Below are 25,295 nucleotides of genomic sequence, written 5' to 3' on the forward strand. Positions count from 1 at the left end.
TGCTGTTCCTTCTTTTTTGTTTTAGCTACCTTTTAAATACTAGATTAATTAATTGTTTCTCCCAATTCAGTGCCTGTGCATAATGATCAATGATCTCAAATAAAGTAGTCTAATGTCCCTAGCTGCTACTCTAAAACGATTAAAAAACGATGTTGTACTTCTATTCGTTTAATGATAATGAAGCAGTATTTACAGTAACTGACGCGTTAAAGACTTTACCCACGTTTAAAACACGAACGTTTCAGTGAAAACGAGACTGTAACGTTACACACTTTATTACTGTCAAATGATTGTTAGTGGAACGGCATTTTCTGGTTTGTTATAAACCAGTGCCGTGCTTTAAAAATACTTGCATAGCACATTTTGTATAATTTATTTTAAGAATAAGAACGATGCTGACAAAGGGCAGCAAGCTCTGTCGTTGTAAACTGGCACAGTTTCTACCGCCTGTTGAGCTCATTCATGATGCTATTTGGGACAGAGAATGTTCAATGTTGACACACCATTATCTTTCTGAAACTACGCCCCTGACCGTAACCTACACTATTATCATAAAATGAGACATTAGTGGAGCGACTGTCGAGTTTGTTATTATAGTGGCGTGCTTTAAAAATATTGCATTGCGCATTTTGACAAAAAACTGGCACAATTACTAGCTGTTTTTTCTTATTCATGATGCTATTTGGGACAGAAAATGTTCAATGCACAACTTTGCCCCACGAGATTTTTTTTTTTTTTTTTTTTTTAAATAACGCCCCTGTCAGTATCGCAAAGTTTTACGCCCAGTAGAAAGCGAGGCAGAAAGAAAACACATACTTTTTAACATCAGCTTAGTTACACGCATGCGCTGATCACACGTTGCTACACTTAGAGTTGCTGCTGGGGAACCTGTGGTCAGAGAAGGCTTTTAGGCAATGCACTTTAATACCAGAGACTGCACTCGCACGGTGAGACAAGGTGATTAAAAAACATGCAAAACCAAAAAGCTGTGCAGAAAACGATTAACAATTAAACCTTGAACTATGCTAACCCATTAGCTCTTAACGGAGCCAGAAGCACAGTTCACGGTGACACTGCTGGAGTGTTTCGGCAGAATAAAGAAGTAAACATGAGCATCCTGAAATTCTGGAACCAGATGGAAGCGGGTAGTTCTGAGGTGGACTGGTGTGAAGGCAACTACCTGATTTATCCTGGCATTGCAGAGTTTTACAACACGGTCTGTATACATCTTACGTTCTCCTGCTTTTTCTTTTACTGTTTTGCCTGTTTTGCCTAGTGCAGCATTTTCAGTTTGGCTACTTTTATTCATTGCGTAACCACATTGTATTGTTTATGATCGAACCGCTTTAACCAGTCAGATTTCATTACAATTGATACGGTTTTCTTATAAAAATGAAACATAAAAAAAAACAATTAAGAGGAAAAGTGTATCTTTTCTTGATAGTTTAATGTTCGGACTGTCACTTGAGCAGCTGTCGAATTGTATCAAGTACTTGTTACATCGTAAAGTAAAAAGTTGCAACAAGAGTAGTTTACAGCGTTGCAGTCGGTATTGTGGACTCAGGAAACACATCCATGCATTGTACCTAAAGACAGTCTATACAAATAAATCAGTCGCAGACTTGGAAATTAATACTTAGGGTTTCTTTGATGTGGGATAGCAAACTACTTCTGTCGGATTTTAGTAAAACCTTAAAGAACATGTTATAATAGAAATCATTAGTTGCTAGCAGTTATTCCATACAGTGCAATCTAATACAATAGACTGTTCAAACCGTTTTGCTTTCGTTACAAAGTTATAAATAGTATTTTTAAAAAAAAAAAATTGAATTCAAATATAATAGTAAAAATATTGTCATCCACGGCTGTTTACAACTTCATGTATTCATGTAAAACTTGAATATTCAACATAACTGTTTAATTAATGGATGTCTTCTTTGGGACGACTTTTATACAAAACAAAATTAATGTATTACTGTAGAAAAGCGGATGTTTTTGTTTGTTTATGTTTTGGGGGGAATTCCTTCCATTTGTTTTATTAGCTAATTTGCGTGCATTAAAGCTATGAGCATAATATTTGTTTTGATTCCATCTTTTTATTTCATTCCAGATCAGCAACATATTGTTTTTTATTTTGCCACCCATTTTAATGTGCTTGTTCCGTCAATATGCCACACATTTCAACAGTGGCATATATCTAATATGGACTCTGCTGGTTGTGGTTGGTAAGTTGACTAACCAATGTGACCTTGTGTAACCTATGGAGCTGAAGTAACTGCTCCACTTGTACAGAATGTTTAAGCTTATTTTACAATAACAATGTGCTTCATTACTACTCTGCTACTAAAAGCCAAGGCCATTTGTTAAACTATTTTCCTCACAAAGTCAATATTTGCTTCCTTCTGTCTGTCTCCATTGATGAAATACTCAAAATAAACCAGTACAATTGTTTGACAAACAGACATGTCTTCATTAAAGTCATCGGTCATACATAGCACTTTGTAAAGACTTCCGTTTGTCAAATCATTTTACTAGTTTCCTTTTAGTATTCTTGCATATATTGCAGTTGAGTGGTTCACAGTTATGGATAGACCGCCATTGTTGCTGCTTTTATACATGTCATACAGTAACAACAACAACAAAAAAAATGTTAAAGCTGATATCATGGTCGTCCAGCCTGTCATACCTGGGCCAGTCAAAACAGTTTTCATGGTCAGAATTAATCTGGAGACATGGAGAAGAAGCCATTATTGACTGCATTCTCTCGTTTCTTGACAGCCATCATTTTGTCTCAAAAATCGAGCTTGGACTATTTAGACATCTGACAAGTTATGTCCTGTCAGATGATATTTCAGTTTACATGGCCAGATTTAGCCTGACCAGACATGATTTATCAGATTAATATAATTTCCTATCAGGTATCATCCCAGCTTCTGACTGTCAAGGAGTCATCCTGCAGTATATTTCCAAAACCCACAGTTAACACCTCAGTTGTGCTGTTTGAAGTGGTGTTGGTGGCGCTGTCCCCTATGGACCACAGTGGAAGTTGTTAAGTGGATATATATATATATATATATATATATATATATATATATATATATATATATATATATAGATATAGATATAGATATAGATATATATATATATATATATATATATATATATATATATATCTATATATAGATATATATATATATATATATATATATATATATCTATCTATATATATCTATCTATATCTATATCTATATCTATATCTATATCTATATCTATATAGATATAGATATATAGATATATTAGATAGATAGATAGATAGATATAGGTTGATAAGAACCTATATATGGTAACAGGTTTTTTAGGATGGTGTCATTAATAGTGGAAATTATAGTGTCTTGTAATTTTGGAATGATATCATTGTCATTATTAGTGTACAAGATGGTATCGAAGAGTTGTTCCAGACAACTACAGCTCCTCCTTTGTCAGCTGGTTTTATTATAATGTCATTTCACTTTTGTAAGTTTCGCAGCGCACTCTGTTCTTCTTTAGATTGATTAAGATTGTTTGTAGGTATGTTAAAATTGATTTGTTGGATTTCTTTCACATTTGTTTATAAAAAAAATCTAGTGCTTAATTCACCTGAAGGGGGTATCCCTTTTTTTTGTAGGTACAAATTTCAGGCCTTTAGATAAAACTGATTGTTCGGTACTGGTAAGTGGCAAGTTTTCAGGAATTATGACAACCTTTCTGAGATGTATTTTCTGATCAGTGTTGGAAGTTATTTCCTGCTTGGTAGTGGTAAGTGCAGTCCATGTCATCATTTTAGTTTTGTTCATGTAGATATCAGCATTCTGTTTATGGATAAAGCAACGTGCGTTGTAATGTATGTTGACATTAGGCCAGTTTACATGTGTGATTATTTCACGTGAATCGACAGTACACATGAAACTTGGCAGGGAAAGTGTCCCAAAAAATGGCCTCAGTATTTTACTGTGAAAAATACTGAAATTACTCAATTTCTTGTGAGATTCCAGGAAAAGCTTGTGAAATCAGCACCCACTTACACATGTAAACACAAATTTCTCGTGAAAATGTTACTTCGTTCTTTCAAGTCCTTTCCTAAAGCTGCTATAAGTCACATGGGAATACATAAGTTACTGCGGTCCAAAGCAGGGAAATTAACATTTTGTTTGCAGTAGTTCCTTTATCTGATTGATGTTGCAGATAACCCCCCTTTTTTTTCTCTGTCTTCCCTCGAACTTTGCATAATGCTAATCATACACAGATCTAAATGTGTTTGTAAAGTATCATGCAGATTGTATTTACCAAGTTTCTGTTTTAAACTATTACTAAAAATGTTTGATAAACTGCATCGTGGGCTTGTAAATTCAGGTGGTTACAAATAGCTTTCCAAACGACTGTCAAAACGTCTTTATTGTAAAGTAATACTAAGTACTATGTTTAAATGTATATAACTATACTCCAATGCAATTTCTCCTAGTTACTTATGTCTGAGCAAAACCTGTGTCCATCCTCCACTTACATCCATTGGCGCGATGAAGAGGCTTGGGTGTTAATATCCATAAGGGAAGAGGATATGATGAGGCAGCTTGATACAATGCACAACACGAACATTGTTTAACCCACTCTCAAAATAAAATGTGGTGTGGAATTTTCATGACTTATTTCTTGGGAATCAACAATACTCAATATTCCAATTCTTTATTAAGCACAAGCAGTCATACAAGTACAGTGCAAATGAGGATTTTATATTTGGTATAAAGAGATACAAAACAAGCTAATGAAACAAAAATGTGATACAAAATAAAAGTACACCGTCAGGTTACAAAAATAAAGATAGCAGTGCACCTCTAATAGCAGCACCCTCTTCATATCGCTGTTGTGCAATTCTTGCTGGAGGCTGAGGTAGCTGTTCCTCTGCTTGCCTGTGCACCTCCTTACGGTCCTGGCATAGGTTGTGCAGGATACAGCAGGTTGTAATAATTTGGGGAACAAACTTATGGTTCACTTCAGTGCACTTCAGTAGTTTCCGCCCCCTCCCTTGCAATAGCCCAAACGCCTGTTCAACAACCACTCGGATTTGGCCCAGTTTATTATTCATAAAGATGTAACATCCCCCCCCCCCCCCCACACAGATGATGTGTGAAAAGCAGTGTGGACGACAACACTAAAACCTAGTATTAAAAAAGCAGGCACTATCCATCAGCAAATCAGATCTTTAATAACCATTACGTCACACACAATGACACGTGGATTATTTCTTGTGAAACTTTTCTCTACTCATGTAAACAATATTTAAATCTGACCCCCCCTCCCCCTCTCCTTCATTTGCATAACATTCAGGGAAAGGTAGGCGTTCCAAAGAGAAATGAGAGGCTTTATATGTAAACACAAAAAGGCACCATGTCCACGTTTATTTCACAAGAAACAAATGTCTTGAGAAAAGCAAACACTCATGTAACGTGGCCTATTGTTGCCAAGAGCATTTTTTAAGGCTGTTTTAAGTTTCCATTTCTTTAAAAGTCATTCGGTTTTTTCTTGATACATTGTTATTGTTTGTTTCATTATTTTCTTAGTACATTTTAAAATTGTAGATTGTACTGACCTGTAATATCTTATGTTGTCTTGTTTTGGGTTGAGATTTATTTTGAAGCCCCTTGGAATTATGTTTTCTTTCAAACCTTTTCTAATGAAAATGCTGTGGTTGGGTAATCTGGTCTTGGTCCAGGTGGATTTTGAAAGTTTGACGACAAAGATGACTGCTCCAGGATCCAGATGATTAGCAAATTGGGTTATGTTTTTGAAGCACTGAGATGTCATTTTCTTTACAGTGGTCATGATGGTCAGTTTGCAGTAGAAAAAAAAAAAAAAAAATAATAGGAATAGGTTTCAGAGAAGGTTGATAAGAAGAAAAAAATACAGAAGAAAAAAATAAATTAAAATTGATGTACACCAGAGTTTAAATGATTCAAAAAAACATTTATTTCAGGATGCTTCAGGCAAAAGTTGTGTAGAAAGAAAAGTAAACACAGTGCAAGGTGTTGATTTGGATGCTTCGGAAATGTTCCACAAAACAATGTGCTAAATGTCTTTTAGTTTCCCCAGTGTGCTTTGTGAGAGGTTTTGATAACTTGTCAATCTTTAATTGCTTAACAGAACAAATTATATTGCAATAAATATGACTGGTATCTTCCCCAGAATTTTGTTTTAATTCCTGCCTGCTAATACCAGTGTTTTGGACACCATTAGTATGGTCCTTTTTGTTTTTATGTTTTTATGTTCCAAAGCCAGAGTTATACTGAAATCATTCAGCCACACTTCACAATTTACATATAGAGCCACACACAATAAGATTTTCTACTGTCGGGTTGGAATTTACAACGGAGAGACCCAGTGTATGCAGTTACAATGTTTTTTGGGGTATCCTGTTTGGGTATTTCAAATATGTTCGGCTAAACTGGCTGATTACAAGGAACATCAAGGTCTCCTTTGTCATTGGCACATTGGGAGAGTCAGTCAATCTACGTATAGTTGCCACTACAATGTCTTTAATTTATCATCAAGCTCAGTGTTCTACTGTTTGTTCCTTTTTATGTTAGCATTGTATTGATTGAAATAGATGTTGAAATCCCATGAAGGATTTAGGGCCCCAGTGATTTGATAGTTACAGGAATCTGTCTATGAAGAGCAGATTAAAGAGGATTAGCTAACTATCAGTTTGGGAAGGGAACTTCAAGCTGAAAACACAAGTTGTACTGTACACATACCAACAAGTCTTTCTGTAAACTGAAGTGCCACTGATTTAACCCCTCCACCCCCATTATAAACGCATCTAGCTACAGAATATTTTGCAGACCAAGCAGAAATTATAATTGTGGATTAGTTTGAAAGTCGTTCAAATATGTCAGGGTTCATTACTGTTCAGAAAAAAAAACACGCTGAAAAAGGAAGGAAGGGGTTCATTCATGATTCATTTCTGCCTGGAAGGAGAGTTTCCCAGATAGGAAACGCAAGCACTGTTCATTTTGTTTGCTGTTTTTACACACAGGCTTCTTCATCGTCATTGTTTGAAAGTCACGTTAAGGTGATGGTCCTGAACTTAATCTCTGGAGTAGTGGGGTCAGCATTCCAAGACTGTAGGACAAAACATGCTGCTGCAGCAGCTCCCGGGCACTTTTTGTCTGCTGTAACTGTAAGCATATCAGGTTCATTAGCTGTAACTATATCCCATACACCAAAAGCAAAGCGAGTTGTGTTAGCAATAAATGAAGTTTTCCCCTGTGGATTTCACTCACCCTACCATTGGCTGACCTGAGTAATATTCATTATGACAGTTCCTAGCAATTTGGGGGCCAATGGACTGGGCACCCCTAGTACAGAACAAGATTACATTTTTTGTTTCAGTTGGTGAAGTTTTTATAGATTAGCATAGGTAATGTTATTGGTGTACTGTCAGGTAGTTATTTTCTTTTTATATCTTAATCAGGTATTGGGTCTGTTTACTTCCATGCAACGTTGAGCTTTCTGGGACAGATGCTGGATGAGCTTGCAATCCTCTGGGTTTTGATGTGTGCCATCGGCATGTGGTTCCCCAAGAGATTCTTGCCAAAGATTTTCAGGAAAGACAGGTAATGTGGAAGTTAAAGAAGTATGTTAATGCCTACCCATTGGAGTAGGAAGCTTCAGTGCTATACAGTGCTTTAAAATAAATAGGCAGCAGTGTGGAGTAGTGGTTGGGGCTCTGGACTCTTGACCCACTTCACCCTTGTGGTGAAACAGATTTTTCCCATTGTAAATGCTCTGGCTAAAGGAACAGGAACTTTGCTTAAAAGAACACCTTCTTGGCACAGATAGCGATCCATTCACAACATATACAGTACTGTGTTGTCTTTTATATTGCTGCTGCATTTTGTAACATGTGTAGAGGTGCTGTGTTAATTTAGTTTGACAGTTCATTTATTAACTTAACCCAAAGTAACGCTCATTATTTTTGCCTCTGCCATTGTGATAGCCCGAAACACACTCGGCAGTTAATTTCATAGTACATAGCGATTTAAGCTTTTTGACTGTGTTGTTTTGCTTTAGTTTTATTAATGTTAGTTTGTCTTTTACTTTATTACTATAATGTATTAATATACACTTTTTCCCCTTGGTTTGCTGCTCTGTGGTACTAAAAATAGAATCGCATGGCTTTTTCTTAAAGTACTGCATCATTTTGTGAAAGATAACTTGGCAGTTTCCCCTTAATTACTGATGATATTTTTTTGTCAATATATATATATATACTGTATATGTTTTTGTTTATATGTGCAGCATATAAACTGTTTTTATGTGGCAAGTTAACAATTAATTATAGACATTTAGGATGTACCATTTGTGCAGCAGTATTGTAAATACATCACTATAGTGTTCTTTAAAAAAAAAAAAAAAAAAAAAAAAAAAAAAAGAACAGAATCTAGACTCCCTGTAGTGGAGTCGCCATAAGATCTGCTAGGTCATACTGGTCCTGATTGCCTGTCAAAATAAACTGTTGATTGGTAAGAATAAGGCACAGTATATTCACAAATATTTCTAAATCTTATTTTAACAAAAACAAAGCAAAAACATTGTGAAAAAAATTGTATCAAACGTTATTTTCAAATATGATCGTTTTGGCAAGCTGAAAACAAACAGCAAACGTTAAAGGCTTACTACTTTTAACTGTGTAAAGTCCCTCGTTATTGACCAGCTATGTCCTACGTTTATGTTGTGTATGACTAGACTTATTGGTCTATTTATTGCATACTGTATATTGACTATTTTAACATTTTTGATTCTGTTCAGCTGTTAATGTGCAGTGACATAACAAAATTGATTCAAGGTCATAGCTCTGTCTTATTCTGTTGGCAGGTGTAGATTTAAAGCTGTCATTGCCATTCTCTCTGGGATCACAACGTGCCTCGCATTTGTCAAGCCTGCAATAAACTCAGTCTCTTTGATGATCCTTGGAATCCCCTGCACAGTGTTACTCATTACTGAGTTAAAAAGGTGAATTTTTTTTTTTTTTGCTGTACAGTCTCTGTCGCTCAACCAATTGTGATGAAACTTGGTATGGAAGTTAACTTTTAATTAATACTATTAATAGAAGTTGGTAATAGCCTACCTGTAATACCCAAGGTAGTTCATATCTTTTTTTTTTTTTTGATAATTTAGTCGTTGCCAATTAGTTTTTTATTATTTTCTCCCCAATTTGAAATGCCCAATTATTTTATTATGCTCAGCTCACCGCTACCACCCCTGCGCTGACTCGGGAGGGGCGAAGATGAACACACGCTGTCCTCCGAAGTGTGTGCCATCAGCTGCCCGCTTCTTTACACACTACGAACTCACCGTGCAGCCGCCTCAGAGCTACAGCGTCGGAGGACAACGCAGCTCTGGGCAGCTTACAGGCAAGCCCGCAGGCGCCCGGCCAGACTACATGGGTCGCTAGCCGACCAAACCCTCCCCCCCACCGGGCGACGCTCGGCCAATTGAGCGCCGCCCCCTGGAAGCTCCCGTCCACGGTCGGCTGTGGAATAGCCTGGACTCGAACTCGTGACGTCCAGGCTATAGAGCGCATCCTGCACTCTAGCGAGTGCTTTTACTGGATGCGCCACTCGGGGGCCCATCTGGTAGTTCATATCTTAACCCTGCCTCCTGTATTTCACATCCTTCCTATATTACAACCAGCCCTCAGAGCCATATGGAAACTGAAGACTGGTCTAATTATAATGTGATAACTGACATCAAATCAAAGTCAGATACTGCAAGGGAGCTGACTATGGTGGTTTACAGTATGCCTCACCCAGGCATGCAAGGATTGGACAGTAGCAGCAAAAGGCAGGTTTCCTATTGGTTGAATTCATTGCTGGAACTTCACACAAGATAGAAAATACCTTTCTCTGTGTTAGTACGCAGGATCAACTGGCAGCTGTTTGTGACTGCTTTCATAGGTTACAGCCAGGCTTCAGTCAAACAGCTGGTCATAAACATGCCCCACTCACTCATTTGTCAGTTGGTCAACAGAGAATACCTTGGAGGTCATGATGGCAAGCCAGTGATAGACCACTAAGGGATATGCCCCCAGATTCTGATTCTTTCTAATGAGGTGCTGAGGAATATTCTTGAAACCACATGCAGTAGAGGATACTACAGAGGAATATTAATCGAGTATTGTGGTTATCTCATAGATGACTCTACGCTACCCTGAGATTTGTTCACTCCATGGCTTCTCCCCATTTACCAGCTTGTAAAGTATCAGTAGCAATGATCTGTTCAATGTTGCAACAAGGCTTAAAGTAATGTACTTTAGCACCAACAGTTCTCTTAAATCCAATGACACTGGTATGTCGAATTGCTTATAAAGCCGATGCTGCTGTTGAGAAATTAGGCCTGTCCTCTACATTCATGTAAATTGAGTTTGACTGCTTTTTTTGTTCTTCATGGATGAATACAGCATTCAGGATAATCTGTTTGAAGTGCTATTATTTCTATTTGAAGATATATACATCATGCATAGGTTCCAGGCAAGTTGGGAACTGGAGATTTTAATTACATTTTACTTAGAAGGAGGAATTCAGATGCATCCCCCATGGGGAATTTTAAATGGCTACTTGTACTTAACTTTCAGATTCAAGGGTTTTGTAGGTAGTTTTATACTATAAATACTTGGCTTAGACTTCAAGGATTGAAAACAAATTGTTTTTAAGCAAATGTTTTTTCCATGCTGGTATAATGATTCAATTCCTGTACTGGAACACAGTGACCACAGTCTACAGGTCAGCCATTGTTATCCCTGCTTGCTAGACTTGTACAGTGTAAAGAATGTCTAGATTATTTTTTCCTGTGTCTTCAGCACTGAACTGACGGTGGATTTCCGTTAGTTCCAGTGTACACTTTTTCAGCATGTCAGAATTCTTCTGCTGGCACAAAACAGAGGAGTTGAAACATAACCAAACAAATGACAGCTGTCGAAACACAAATAGCATCATTATGAACGTGCGTAGCCTCAGCCAAGGTCCCCCTGGCCTGTTTTTTAGAATTCCCACTGGCATAAATGCATTTTTGTAGACAACCGAATAGAAGTATTGTCTAAAAAATGTCATTAGAGATTTTAGTGAGAATCAAAATAATAGTTGTCTTTGGGTTATCAAGAGTTTAAAACAATGCTAACCATCCTAGATGTATAATTTGTCCTATGACGTGTTGAAGACTGCCCCTGAGCTGGGTTCAGCACGTGCTGGAATAAACCAGGAATGAGCACGTCCTACCGATGATAATCTCCAAAAAGAACAGGATGCTAAGAATAGCAGCTTCCCTGTGTGTGCTAATCCTTATCTGTCCCATCGCTACTGCACTTGAATTTTTTATGCAGTGGCAGCCTCCCCTGTGCATTATCTCTGTTTGAAGCTGTAGATCTTATTTTATTTAAATGCATTGATCTGCAGGAAAAGAGATAACTTTTTCTGGCTCTTGATTGTTTCTAAAGGGCTTTAGTACCGAAATGTGACCTTGGAGTTATCTTGCTTTTAGTAAAATGTTATTAAATGAGTTCTTGGGTAATTGTTATTGTTGCTCTAAATAATGTTACACATTTGCAGATGAAAGTGGCCATGTGAGCTTTCATCTTAACCGACCTTGAGTGATGAACGAGCACTTCAGTCTGTTTGGTCTCTCTGTATAAGACTGCTGCAAGGGTACCCGTTGCCAATTGTGACAAGTCTGTTGAGGGTTGAGCACACTAGACACTTAAATAGAAGTTACCTAACCAGATTACAGCTATGGCCAAAAGTTTTGCATCACCAAGAATTTTAGGGTTAAGCCATTTAATAAAAAAATATATATATATACAAATCTTAATTTTAGATATTTTATTTAACATCAAATAAATGTAATCAAAGAAAGTACAAAATGATCCCAAAAGTCTACCGGAAGCCATAAGTACAATATTTCATTTAAGATTTCGAAATGTCACATTTTTCAATTTGTCAGTTTTTCATTAAGTATATGGAAAACTTCAAAGCGGTATGTAATTAAATATGTTAACGTAACATTACTCGGCAGGTTTCATTCGACTTTATGAAGCAAAATTAGTTAATTCTACAGGGCTTGGAACAATTTAATTTTGACTAGTTAAGCAGATAATTTGTTCAATTAAGTATTTTAGAGATAATTTGAAACAAAAACCTGAACAGCCTGCAGCTCTCATGGATCAGAGCTGACCACTCCTGATTTAATTGAACACATTAACTTGTTAAATTGATCAACAACTTGCGTTCTTCAGAAATTGATGATTAAGGGTTACCTAGAAAACCTGCTGGATTGTAGCTCTCCAGGACCAGGGTTGGCCACCCCTGCTATAGGGTGATGCAAAACTTTTGGCCATAGCTGTAGATTCCAGCACTGCAGTGGATGAACCCAACATGCTTCCTTGATCTTCACTGTGATACAGTAGGCCATTCAACCTCTTTTGGATGCCATCTTGCACATCTGTCTGGACTATGAAAAAGGGAGTCAAGTAGTATTATGTCACTGCTGGCTAAAATAATAAAAATAAATCTGTAGAAGTCGGTCCTTTGTGTCCTTGACATGCCTATATCATGCCTCTATCATCAGACTTCATCCTTTGGCTTAAGCAAGGGTGGTTTATGAAAACTAAACAGCAATAGGGGAGAAAAGCTATTGGCAATGAGAGTAATAAAAGGACTATGGTAAGTGACCATATGATCTGCTCACTCAATTGTGAAATGACAATGGACACAGAGCAAGCTTTAAAGGACATGATAAATCAATGGATAATGTACCATACACCCTAGTGAAGTAGTTTTGGAGAGAGGGTTGAGCCAGATGGCGCAAAGCCCAGAGAACTCCATTGTATTACAGTTTATACAACTAGATGACCTGTGCTCACAATCATAGTATGAATGCAGTTTCCATAATTCTGACAAATTCAATAGATTTCACTTTTACAGTACATGACAACAGCATACCGCCCTAGAGATAACCTTTATTGCTGGAATTATAGATTACAATTGGATGCATTCAGCTCTGAATGTCGGAACAATTTAGTACATTAGTGCTCCAGAGATGCTTCACAAAAACACAATTATGTTGTGTTTAAGCTTAGTGACTATTACTGATTGCCTTTTCAGTTCTGTTAATAAGCAACTTTGGTTTGCTAAAAGTGATTCTACCCAAAGTCAATACAAGGGCAATCAATTGGGAAGCAAACTAAAGTTACAAAAAAAGTCATATGGCAGTTCAACTAGAGTACCAATCTTCTATGTCAATTGGAAAATGAAACCTACTAATCAATACAGTGCCTGAAATGGTAATCAAACTTGATGGAATAAACCTAGACAGTAAGCTGCTATAGAATGACAGATCTTTAATGGCAACATACAGTATAATGGTTTATTTTATCATGTGTATCTGTAGTAGTAATGATAATGAAGTGTGCGGCTGTACAACCTAGTACTGACTGACCTTGAAACTTGTTCTGATAATCCTCCCCCCTTAAAACCAAACCCTCTAGACACTGTCAAAAGCAAATTACACAGTCCAGCAGTCTGAAAAAGGGATTGTAAATAATCCTGGAGACCACCAAAAATGTATTACAAGTAACTTAGAAAACAGGTAAATGATTGAAAACAAAAGCTGGGATAAAAAAAAAAAAACACTAACATCATAATAAACGAAATGACTATTATTAAACAGTCTTAACCCTCTATTTGACTGTATTTTTCTCAAAGGTGTGAAAATGTGCGCGTATTTAAGCTGGGCCTGATTTCAGGTTTCTGGTGGACTCTAGCTCTGCTGTGCTGGATCAGCGACAGGATTTTCTGTGAGATGTGGTCGTCTGTTAACTTTCCGTATCTTCATTGTGCATGGTAAGTTTTGAAGCTACCTTTTAGTTGGGGGATTTCAGTTAGAAATCCCCCAACCTCTGTTACACACTGGCATCCATTCAACTGATCTAAACAGCACCATATCTCACTGTTTCAAAATTAATATGACCAGTTATGGAAAGCAACAGCTCTAATTTTGCATGCAAGTCTCTTTTTTGATGTATTTCCCTCTGTAAATATATACACAACACCAGGCAGGATGGGTCCTATTTTACATCTCCATTAATATTTTATAGTGTTTGCAATTGTTCTGAGTCGTTCTTTGGTCTGTTTCTCCAATATTTAGCTATCTGCCTTTACCTTGCTTTTGAGGTTGTCTGAAGAATCTTAAGTGCCAGTACTGAACAGCCTTCCTCATTCTATTCAAATCATGTGACTGAGCTTTGAACTCTGCCAGTCTCACATACATTTATATGGACAGCTAAGGGTAAAAACTCAATACTGGGACAACAGAACCACTTCAATAGTAACATCGTACATTGTAGTATGGGACATGTAAAAAAAGCAATTCATAGGACAGGGAAGCTACTTGCTGTTTAAACAATGGTGGTCATTTATTAAATGTTTAGTTGTTACCCACTGATCACATAATCCTGGGCTAACACATTGTTGCTTGGGTCCTGAAATAATAATAATAATAATAATAATAATAATAATAATAATAATAATAATAATAATAATAATATAGTTTCTGCTACTTCCATTTTCTTTTTATAGTTAATCGTGATTGTTTTTATATTTTTATTCATGAGTCCTGGGTCAGTAATTACGGACTGTTGTCAATAGTGGGTTAAAAAGACAAGGTGACTGATTTGAAACTCACTCAAAACCACCCACCACAAACACTGCTGTTGTGGGAACATAACAGCAGCAATCTGTTTGTAGGAGCAGTGGGAATGTTGTCATCATGATACTTTTTGTTCTGCAATGATTTAAATGGCTTTCTGGCATCTTTCTGCTTATCAGAAAGGCACAAGCAATATAAGCAAAGCAAGCCTTTTTGGTGCAATCACCAAAGCTGACCTTCAAGAAAGGAGCACTCCCTCAAGATGGTTGTTTGTGTTTGCTGCCTTGCAAAAATCCTTTGCCAAGGAATATCCCTGTTCTTCGACTTCATTAATAAAGAAAAAATAATTCCAGCTGTCTTAAAATATGCTACAGATCAAGTGAACCACAGGCTTTTAATTGCCAGCATTGATAAAAAAGAAAACACAGCATTGAAACCTTAGATACCAGACAAGATTTTACCACACCTCAGCATTAACTGCTTAAATTGTGGCCTTTCAGCTGTTTCTTTTTTTTTTTTTTTTTACATTCAATCGGTTTTTGGTAAAACTGAAAAAATGGACTGAATTTGTACAGATAAGAGAATGAGACGTTCCATTAACACACATTATGTTTTTGTTTTTTAACTGTGATAAGCTGTATATATGCTAATGTGTCATACAGTCAGTTATTCTGTAGAAAGAATAACATAATGTATTAAGAGACATTCAACTCTTTTCCTGGTACTCCCATTTTTGCTGCGGTCAGTTGGAAGTGACAAGTGCAAATCACCTCTGACAATTGCAGCTCATGGTTTTTGAAATTGAAATTATTTAATCAGCATGTGTGGCTTCAAAGCAACTGTTTAGCAGTATTTAAAAAATAGTTTCTGATGAGGAAACACTTCCAATTAAAAATCATCTAGATTTATGTCGGCAAAAAACTCAGGGCTGCTGCCAACTCCCCCCCCGCTCGGAAAAACAATAAATAATTAAAAAATATACAAAGTTCTCGTTTTAGTATGCTGGTTTATTAGAACACGTTGATATGATATATATATAACTATGAATAAGGCCCTTACACTTTAATTTAATCAACATGTTTTTTGGGTTTTTTTTTTTTAACCTGCCAATAGAATGCTGCAACAAAGTCCTCGGACAAACAAAACTAATTTCAGTGCATGCACAGTAAATGAAGCTACCTTAATAAAAATAAACTGACCTGCTGAAAGAAGCATCTAATTTAAAGCATCTTCCAGATATTTGCACTATGACTCCCAAGCCGTAGGCTACAACACCCTTTTGAATCCAGGTACTTATTTGTCTAATTATGTCAATGTCAAGTTACTATCAAGTTGGTCCATGCCCGCAGTATCCCTTTCACTTGTTTTGCAGCTTCACCCAGTTTAATGCTTATTTCAGTTTCACACTGGTTCGGGACCTCATAACATTTTTTTCTTTCTTTAGATACTTTTTTTTTTTTTTTTTAAAGGTTTAAGTTAGGTGTTTGCATATGCCGAATAGTACTAGCACCAGAACCTTTCATCAACAAACCATTTTAGAAACCTAAAAAAACTATTACTCAGAACTTTCCAACCATGGTGTGTTAACTTGTATAACATGCATCCACTGTTTCTGTACAGCAGCAGACTCATGCTGCAGGGTCTAGCTGTTAAACAAAGATATACTGGAGATCAGATTAGATCTATCTGTTGTTCCATGATGATCCTGGGAAGTTTTTTTTTTTTTTTTTTTGTAACCTTTTTCCTTCCCCTCTTTAGGCACATTTTGATCTGCCTGGCTTCCTACTTGGGCTGTGTCTGCTTTGCGTATTTTGATGCGGCCACAGAAGCCCCTGAGCAAGGTCCAGTCATCAAGTTCTGGCCCAGTGAGAAATGGGCATTCATTGGAGTGCCATATGTCACCCTGCTTTGCGTGCATAGGAAACCCTCAGTGAAGGTGACATAATTAAATTGCTGTGATGCAGTGCATGGTTTTATTTATATATATATATATATATATATATATATATATATATATATATATATATATATATATATATATATATATATATATATATGAAATCTAACTGCTCTTATTTTGTCACTGACTACTGCAAATTGCAAGTCTATTAACAAAAACATTACTTGTATAAACAGATGTACAGTATTGTGTAGCTATTCTTAAACATAATTTGTTTTATGTTACAACTAATGCCTACATTATATGTAAATGTATATTTATATGTTACAAAGACCATTGAGGCATCGAGTGTAAATCCGACTATAATTCCTACAACCTGGAGATATCTACCTGCCTGTACTTCAACATTCATAAAGCTTTAGCACACCCAGTTCATTCATTATACTGTAATTCTGTGCACTCACCAGGCTGATAATAGGGTTAAAATTCACAACTGACTAACTTGTCTCCAGCTACAGTAAGCACATTTTGTCAGTAATGATTTTTCAATTTTACCCAACATTGTGCTAATTTTGCGCTGCCAGATCTTGTTTTTGTGCAGTGTTTTATCATGGTACACTAAAAATGCCTCTTAAATCTTATGTCCCTTGATTGCCAGCAGCTTTATTTTATAAATCTGAATAAGAATCTCAGTTTATACATGAGGGTTACCTTAAACTGCTTTAATTCATATGTATTTTAAATGAGCAATAATATAAATGCTTTATTTTACCTTAATCTTTCTTTTAACAACTGTATGATTAAATCAGTTTATTTACTTAACTGGATACAGTAGCAAATAATTTTTTGATGGTGGAAGGACATGATCGTAGGAGTACATGCCAACTGTTGGAGTCTCAGACAAAGGTAATCTACTGCAAATAAAGATGACCAAAACAAAATAACAATCATATTTGGATCCAGTTAAGAAATCGGTCTGTTTTTCATATTACGGATTTTAGTGATTTTAAAATTATTCTTGACTGTTTTCTTTTTAAAAAATAAATAAGCTTTTCTTCTTTTTTTTTTGGTAGTAAAAAAGTGCTACTCCTGGCTTCTTTCTAACAAATTTGTTTTAAGAACTTTGATCACATGACGCAGGTGTTTTTGGTCGTGAATGAGAGATGTAGACATATTTTGTGTTTGTTATCATTTAAACTTCCAAACCTACAGTATTTGTAACAGGTTAGCAATCTCAAAAACAAAAAATACTTAATTGTTATTAATTGTTAATAACTGCTGTTATAATAGAGAAGAAAGCTTTTCATGTACTTTATTTTTACATTTTGTTTCATGATGGAAATGAAAACATAAACTGAATTTAACAAGTAGTGTCCTGTGGTTTACTTAATCTGTGTGCCTTCATCAGATGGGAAAGTATAGTCCAATGAAACTACGCATTTACATTAACCAGACAAGCATGGAACAGTCATCACATGGATAAGTTCTTGCGGCTACGCATTGCAGTGGGTAAAATGCCCAGCAAGCCTGCCACTGAAAAACCTGCCCAAAACCCTGTGATAACGCACCTATCTTTTAGAGTACCATCTTTGTTTTGAGCTTCATTGAATCATCACTAAATGTTCTTTAATTGTGCACCAAGTTTCAATGTGATAACTTTGAATTTATTTTGTTGAGTAAATGGAAGCTCTGAACCTTTTCTGTCATATCTGATCTGTTGTCTGACTTCAGACTAAAGGTGACCTTTGGAGGATTTCTACTACAGCCTCTCCTGGCAGTCTCCCATTTCTATTTCTTCCTCAATAACACAGTATTGTATGAATACATCAGCCCAGTGGTACTCCACTTGTGTTTCATTAACCATTTCAGGGCCTTGTTCTAACCATGTGCTTGTTCCAACAAAGAGCCTTGGAAAAAGGGCCTGCATTGGAATGAACTGAAAAAGCCACAAATAAGTACCACTGCTTTTTTTTTTTTTTTTTGCTTAAATCCCTTGACCTTCCAGTTCTGTTGTCTAATCTTCTATTAGCTACAGTAATAACAAGATATTTGGGTCATTCTACAGAAAGGGGGCACATTGGGGTTCCAAAAAATTGAGAAATTAATGGTTTTTTTTTTTTTTTTTTTTTTTTTTTTAGTGAAACAAAAAGAAAAAATCTTATCTGCATAAAACATATCTTAGCTGAGCTGAAATTTTAATGTATTTAATATTTTTGTTCAAAAATGTTTTGGCACATAAATCTGTCATTACCATAACAAAACTAAAAACTGTTGTATAAAGAGAACTATACATCAAATCGATTAGGCATTCTAACATTACACATTAGTGAAAATATTTATTTAATTTTCATATTTATTGACTAATAAAATTACATTTTAACTTAGTTGTGTTTTGTACTGATATTTTTAATTATAAAAATGTTAGCAATGATTAAAAGTATACCAAACTTTTTTTTTTTTTAAATATGAACCCCTTAACCCTTTGCTAATATAACGTTCACTTCTGCCAATGCTGCTGCAGTTTTATTCACTAAAATAACTATTGTTACGGTTATTTATTATTATTATTATTATTATTATTATTATTATTATTATTATTTGTTTATTTAGCAGACACCTTTATCCAAGGCAACTTTCAGAGACTAGGGTGTAAACGATGCATCAGCTGCAGAGTCACTTACAATCATGTCTCACCTGCAAGATGGAGCACAAGGAGGTTAAGTGAGTTGCTCAGGGTCACACAATGAGTCAGTGGCTGAGGTGGGATTTGAACTGGGGACCTCCTAGTTACAAGCCCTTTTCTTTAATGACATTACAGTTACTGTAATGACACTTAAAGATTTAAACAGTGATTTAAAATAAATACGTAAAGAAATAAACCATTTATAATGACACTACACAGATTCCAAAATAGGTTTTATTGGAAATTGTAAAACTTTAAAACACATTGGGGCTGATGTAAGGATAGGCGTAGTGCAAACAATTGCGGCTGCAAAATCCAAATTGCCTCGCGACCAGGCAGTTGTTTTACACTGCAGCCTATGTAAGCTTAAGAGTAATGCAAATTATTTAACATGCATAAATAATGATCTGCAATCATGATAATAAGGGTCACAATGAGCGCCGCCTGTGCATCGGGATATTCAGCAGCCGCACTTACAGCCCAGAGGAGAGGTGAGTTAGGAGTACAGAGAGCAGTAGGTGCTGTATGAGATTTGTGGAGCCCAAAAATCTAATCAAACAAAAAAATATGTCAGAGGAAGTCCTCTTGGCACACAGAAAATATTTTCTTTTTCTTTGCCGTGGTGCTACACATTCACTTTACTCTTTTAAAAAAAAAAAAAAAAATATATATATATATATATATATATATATATATATATATATATATATATATATATGAATACAGTAAAGTATGAGGATATGCACTGCCTGGCCACTTTATTGTGTGCATTTCTACCTTGTTGGATTTGTTGGGGTTAAGGCCTTTATTGATCACTTCACCTTACATAACCCCCTTCCTGACTAAATATATTGGCATTGTTAAATAGAGCAAATATTTATATTATATATTAATTATTATTAATAGGCAAATATTTCAATCACAAAGCCATCAAACAAGGGAATATGTACCCCAAAATGACCTGTGCCCTTGATGATAAACCAGAAGACGGAGAGTGTGGCCAGGTGCAATTAATAATCAATTTATTAATCAAAATAACACGGTTCCTGTTCGGGCTAAGACCACACCCCAAAAACAATAAAACGACCCTAACTCCTTCCTTCACCCACTGACCCCCGCTTTCACTTTCTCTCACTCTTGCTCTCAACCCATTTAATTCCCAGGCTTCAGTCTCTCACAAGCCCAATCGCTGGCTATCTCTCACTAGAATTCTGATTGCATGGTTCCTCCAGATGTTCAGCGCTCAAACCTTTCACAACTGGACCAGTGGTTAAAGAAAAGGACTTCCACATAGGGGTGCAAGGCGGGACTGCACCCTGGATCAGACGCCAGTCCATTGCAGGGAAACTAAGGGACAATTTTAGAGTGTCTAAACCACCTAGCCAGCATGTCTTTGGACTGTGGGAGGAAACCCATGTGAACACGGGGAGAACATGCAAACTCCACACAGACAGATCCCTGAGACTGGAATCGAACCCAGGACCACCATGCCACCATGCTGCCCATTCTTCTATAAACAATCACCCTTAAATGTTAATATTGCATAAAAATAGTTATGGATGTTTGCTAAATGTTAATGAAAACAGATAAAGAAATTAATGTATATTGCATCCGACAAAACATTAAAAAAATATATTTAAATACACTTTACTTTAAGGTGGGGACTCAGTTTGTCCCATTTCTGATCTTTTGAACCACAAGGTGGCAGTATAATTCCATAGGCACTTTTATTTATTTTTTTTTAAACTGCATGAGCTAACTGTTCTGAACAAGATCTGCTTCACACCTACATTTTGTGCTGCATAACTTAATGGCTAAAATTAGTTCCTTGGGGGCAATGTATTATTGATGTTACTGCAAACTAACCATTTGTCAGCTACAGTATAAGGCAACATTTTTGTCCTTATCTGTATGTCATCTAGTTTCCTTTTCACCTCAACATAATAACATAAAAGCAGCTTTCTTTACAAAGTTTTGCCTCGCGCACATCAGTATTTCAAGTTATAATATCTATTTAATTTCCCCGCTTGGAATGCATATCCCAAGACAAGGGGGGTATAATGAGTTGTTCATATATCTTGCAAATTGCTAATCCAATTGTGATGAAACATGGTTAGGACATTCTTTAGGTTATTGTGAGTATTCAAATCTATAAGAATATACCTGTCCTATGGTTTCCCAATGGTAATGAAACATAGTTAGGACATTCATCATTGCAGAATCTGAGGATATATGATGGAGCCTGCCTGTCTTTTTATGTTGGTACTTCTGTTATTTCCCCCCATCAGGATTTGTTAGAGTTGAGTCAGTGGCTTGCCTTTTTTAATAGTCATTTAAAATTAATTGGATACCCACATTTGAAAAAACATGTTTTTTTTTCTCCCTAAACACAAAATGTTTATTTTTATTATTTATTTATTTATTAGCGGATGCCCTTATCCAGGGAGACATTACAGTTGTTACAAAATATCACAGTACAAAGTATCACATTACAAAGAAATTATAGCTCAGTGTCACAGAGAAAGATTGAATCTTCTAAATCTCCCTCCCGACCTGTGAGGGTGCTGTGTAAAAGGACTGGATGGCCTGACAATTAATTCCCAGGGTTATGTAGAAGTCAGCCATCTAGAAAGGGGGTGGAGCTATGGTACACCAAGTCTTCGACCTGGAAGGGAAGCGATGCGGCAACCTTGGATTGGAGGAGAAACGGTTGTACTCGCTAACCAAGGGGGCGTGACTGACGGTACTTAAGGGGACGTAGCGAGGTGATCAGCTCCTTTGTTATGGTTTCGAACGAACCGCTGAAGGACCGTGTATGTACCGTGAGTGTTTTGTGTTTGTTTTGTTTGCCATGTTAATTGTACTGTTTGTCATTTATAGACAGCTAACACATCCGGGAGCTGTCGCTTAAGTTCAGCACCCAACCCGGACTTCACTGCACTCGTACTCACTGAATAAATTGTATTTCACCACTTGCACTTCAGCACTCACTCTGGACTTGTGATCGTGTTTGTGTTCTGTGTGTGTTTAAATACCGTGTCTATTCTTTCGGCACTGAACCCCGTGTTTATTTAACTGCGCAATACACATCGTTCTGTATTGCCAGTCCTCCATTTATTTACTGTTGTCAAGTGACATTGGAATTACAAATAAACCACCATTTCACCAGGTGTAAGGATGGCTTTTTGTGGCATGTGGATTGTGATGTCAGACCAGGAAATGAAACATAAACACAGGTTGTACGGGGCAAAACGGCACATTGGCCAAAACAAAACAAACAATAAAGCACGTTTACTTTAGAACGAGTATCTTTTACTCTCTGGCTGGTAGCATTCGCTCACACTACGATTCTCCTACTCTCCAACCATCATGAGCCCGGAGTGGGTCTTTTATATCGTGGCTGAAGCCTTAGTTACCCATTAATAAATTACCTCATTAAGGCTTCAGCCACATTCCCACAGGCTTTTATTGGGATGGGGAATTCACTACACTTTTCGCCAGTCTCAAATAATAAATAATAATGTTGGACAACTTTTGTCCGTCCGCACATAAACACATACACAATAATAATAATAATAATAATAATAATAATAATAATAATAATTATAATAATAATCATATTAATAATAATAATAATAATAATAATAATAATAATAATAATAATAATAATCATATTAGTAATAATAATAATAATAATAATAATAATAATAATAATAATACATAAAATATACACAAGGGGTGGGCACCCCGGCACACACCACTACTTTGTTGTTTGTCATTGTCTTGAGCACTGCATCACCTCTACACCTGCGCACGGCAAACCACTTTGCCACACTCAGTTAGACTTCCTTTCAGGAACTCGCAACTCATTAGATACTTGACAGGAAATAATGCTGCCAAGATACCCAAATTAATTGGGTCCCTTTGGTATTGACAAATAGACACATTTAAAAGGCAATGCTACATTTCAGTAAACATTTCTTGAAAAATATTTAAACATATTCAAATAATTCGATTAGCCTGGGTCCTAATTGAGGGACATCTTGAAATGGGACAGGACGGAGGACTGGCCTTTATGTTTGTATAAATCCAAATTCACATTTCAAATGACTACTTTGACATGCCAATCACAAATGAATGCAGTTCAGATGCTTGATGCTTACTGAACAAGGTAAGAAGATAACTAGGAATCAAAACTTTATTTCTTGCAAAATAATCAATTTGGATGCCTAAATGAATCCAGAAATGACGAAGAACTAACAAAGACTGCAACATGAATGTTTTATGAATGGCCCTGTCTTTTCACGTGACAAGTATTTTTACATTTTTTATGATTTGTTTTTCTCTTAATACCAACTGTACCATCTGTCCTTTAACAATACAAAATTCATAGGAAATAATTAGCCAAGCTGAAATTAGAGATTGTAGCCTATATTTCTATGAAAATGACTAGCACAGCTGGTAAGTAACACTCCTCTGAATGGAAATCAGCCCTCTCCTTACAATATTGACATGCTGATGTGGTAAATTAAGCTGATTAAGCTGCCATTTACTGTTAATTTCTTATTTTTTCAGTCAGAATGCAGCACCATAATGGCTGACTCAGCCAAGCGCAGTGTTCTAATCAGGACAGTTTGTTAGTGATTCAGATATTGCTCTTGGCAGTGATTATCTAAATGCATTATCTGAGTATGGCACAGTTAAATGCAATATGAGATTCACGTACAACCAGCTGCAACCCAACATCTGCTGGAGACTTTAAAAAGCTGAATTTTAATATCTGGAGGTGCTATTTAGAGAATGCCTAACAATAATTATTAGTTGAGAAATGCAATGTCAATGCACCCCAAAGTGGAAACTTCTGCACTACCTTTCATAGATCATTTTTTAAAGAAACGGGGGGCGGGGCATTGAGTTGGGATTTTATCTTATCAGAAAGACAGTTTTCTGTTTGGTTGCAGGATGTCTCATTTCTATTTGATCCCATGCTACTAGAAGGCAGTACAGACAGAACTGTTTCTTTATTGGCAGTGAATACTGATAATTATAAGACTCCTAATTCCTGAGAAATTGGAATTCAATTTACCTCAAATTAGGAAATGAACCGCGGTGCCACGGTGACAGCTGTTACAATCCCTGAAAACGTGTTCTAGGGGATTAGTCAGACTCAATTGCTTGTTTTAATTGAAGCCACATCAAAGGACGCTACAAACACAGATGCAACAGAATCACATTCAACTGATTTGAAATGACGAAGAGGAAAAACACAATAAACCCCTTAAGCTAAAAATTGTTCTTAACAAGGAGTCTGAATGTGATATAAAATTACTTTTAAGTGTCATAGTGGCTTCACTGCTGAGGACCTCAGTTCTAATCGGCTTAGGTCACATGGTTGCTACGCAGTAGGTGGCTCATTACTAAATTTACTGATTTGTTGACTACAGAGGTATAACTGAGGAGCAATTTCAGTCCTGGCTCGTCAGTGAGCACCTTGGTTTGACTGGCTCCCTCAATTGCAGCGGTGGTGTTGATTCTTCACAACTCAGAGGGCTCATAGCTGTTTTGTTTTTCATATATTTGCAGAAATTCTTCTTAGTCTACTCATTACTGCTAAGATTTAAGTTAACATTTTAATGGATTACATTAAGTTTGGTATTCATTAAACTTTGCTTGACTATTGTTAACAAAATCCAAGAATAGTCTGGAGCAGTTTCATGAGTTAAAGGTAAATTACCCTGAAAAAACAATATTTGAACTAATCTTTTTGTCACTATACAGTTAATTTGTAACTTCAGAAGAACAGAACATGTTGGGGGTGTTACCAGCAGTATACTTCGAATATTACTACAGACTTAAAAGGTAGAAAAAGAACTATGGTGTCTGTCACATTTCTTTAGCACTTTAAAAAAGATTAATTAAAATATCACTTTCTATGTTATGTGAAACAAACATGTTTCAGTAATATATCTATACTTCATGTCA

At 36.3% G+C, this 25,295-nt stretch overlaps 1 protein-coding gene across 1 annotated transcript; it reads left to right on the plus strand.

The window, feature by feature from the left end:
• Positions 1–785: 785 nt before the first annotated feature.
• Positions 786–16,704, plus strand: LOC117408780 (alkaline ceramidase 2-like). Its single transcript, XM_034014078.2, has 6 exons — positions 786–1,216; positions 2,111–2,225; positions 7,505–7,646; positions 8,908–9,045; positions 13,788–13,925; positions 16,489–16,704. The coding sequence occupies exons 1-6, from the start codon at positions 1,109–1,111 to the stop codon at positions 16,673–16,675; spliced, it is 828 nt and encodes a 275-aa protein (XP_033869969.1). The 5' UTR covers positions 786–1,108; the 3' UTR covers positions 16,676–16,704.
• Positions 16,705–25,295: the final 8,591 nt, after the last annotated feature.

Source organism: Acipenser ruthenus, chromosome 2 (assembly GCF_902713425.1).
Source record: "Acipenser ruthenus chromosome 2, fAciRut3.2 maternal haplotype, whole genome shotgun sequence".
Taxonomy (NCBI): domain Eukaryota; kingdom Metazoa; phylum Chordata; class Actinopteri; order Acipenseriformes; family Acipenseridae; genus Acipenser; species Acipenser ruthenus.

What these genes read in the sequence shown, in the direction of transcription:
- LOC117408780 (XM_034014078.2), top strand. Translation starts at nt 1,109, where the DNA reads ATGAGCATCCTGAAATTCTGGAACCAGATGGAAGCGGGTAGTTCTGAG. An exon ending in AAGATTTTCAGGAAAGACAG is followed by an intron (nt 7,647 to 8,907) that starts GTAATGTGGAAG and finishes TTCTGTTGGCAG; the next exon opens with GTGTAGATTTAAAGCTGTCA. An exon ending in CCGTATCTTCATTGTGCATG is followed by an intron (nt 13,926 to 16,488) that starts GTAAGTTTTGAA and finishes TCCCCTCTTTAG; the next exon opens with GCACATTTTGATCTGCCTGG.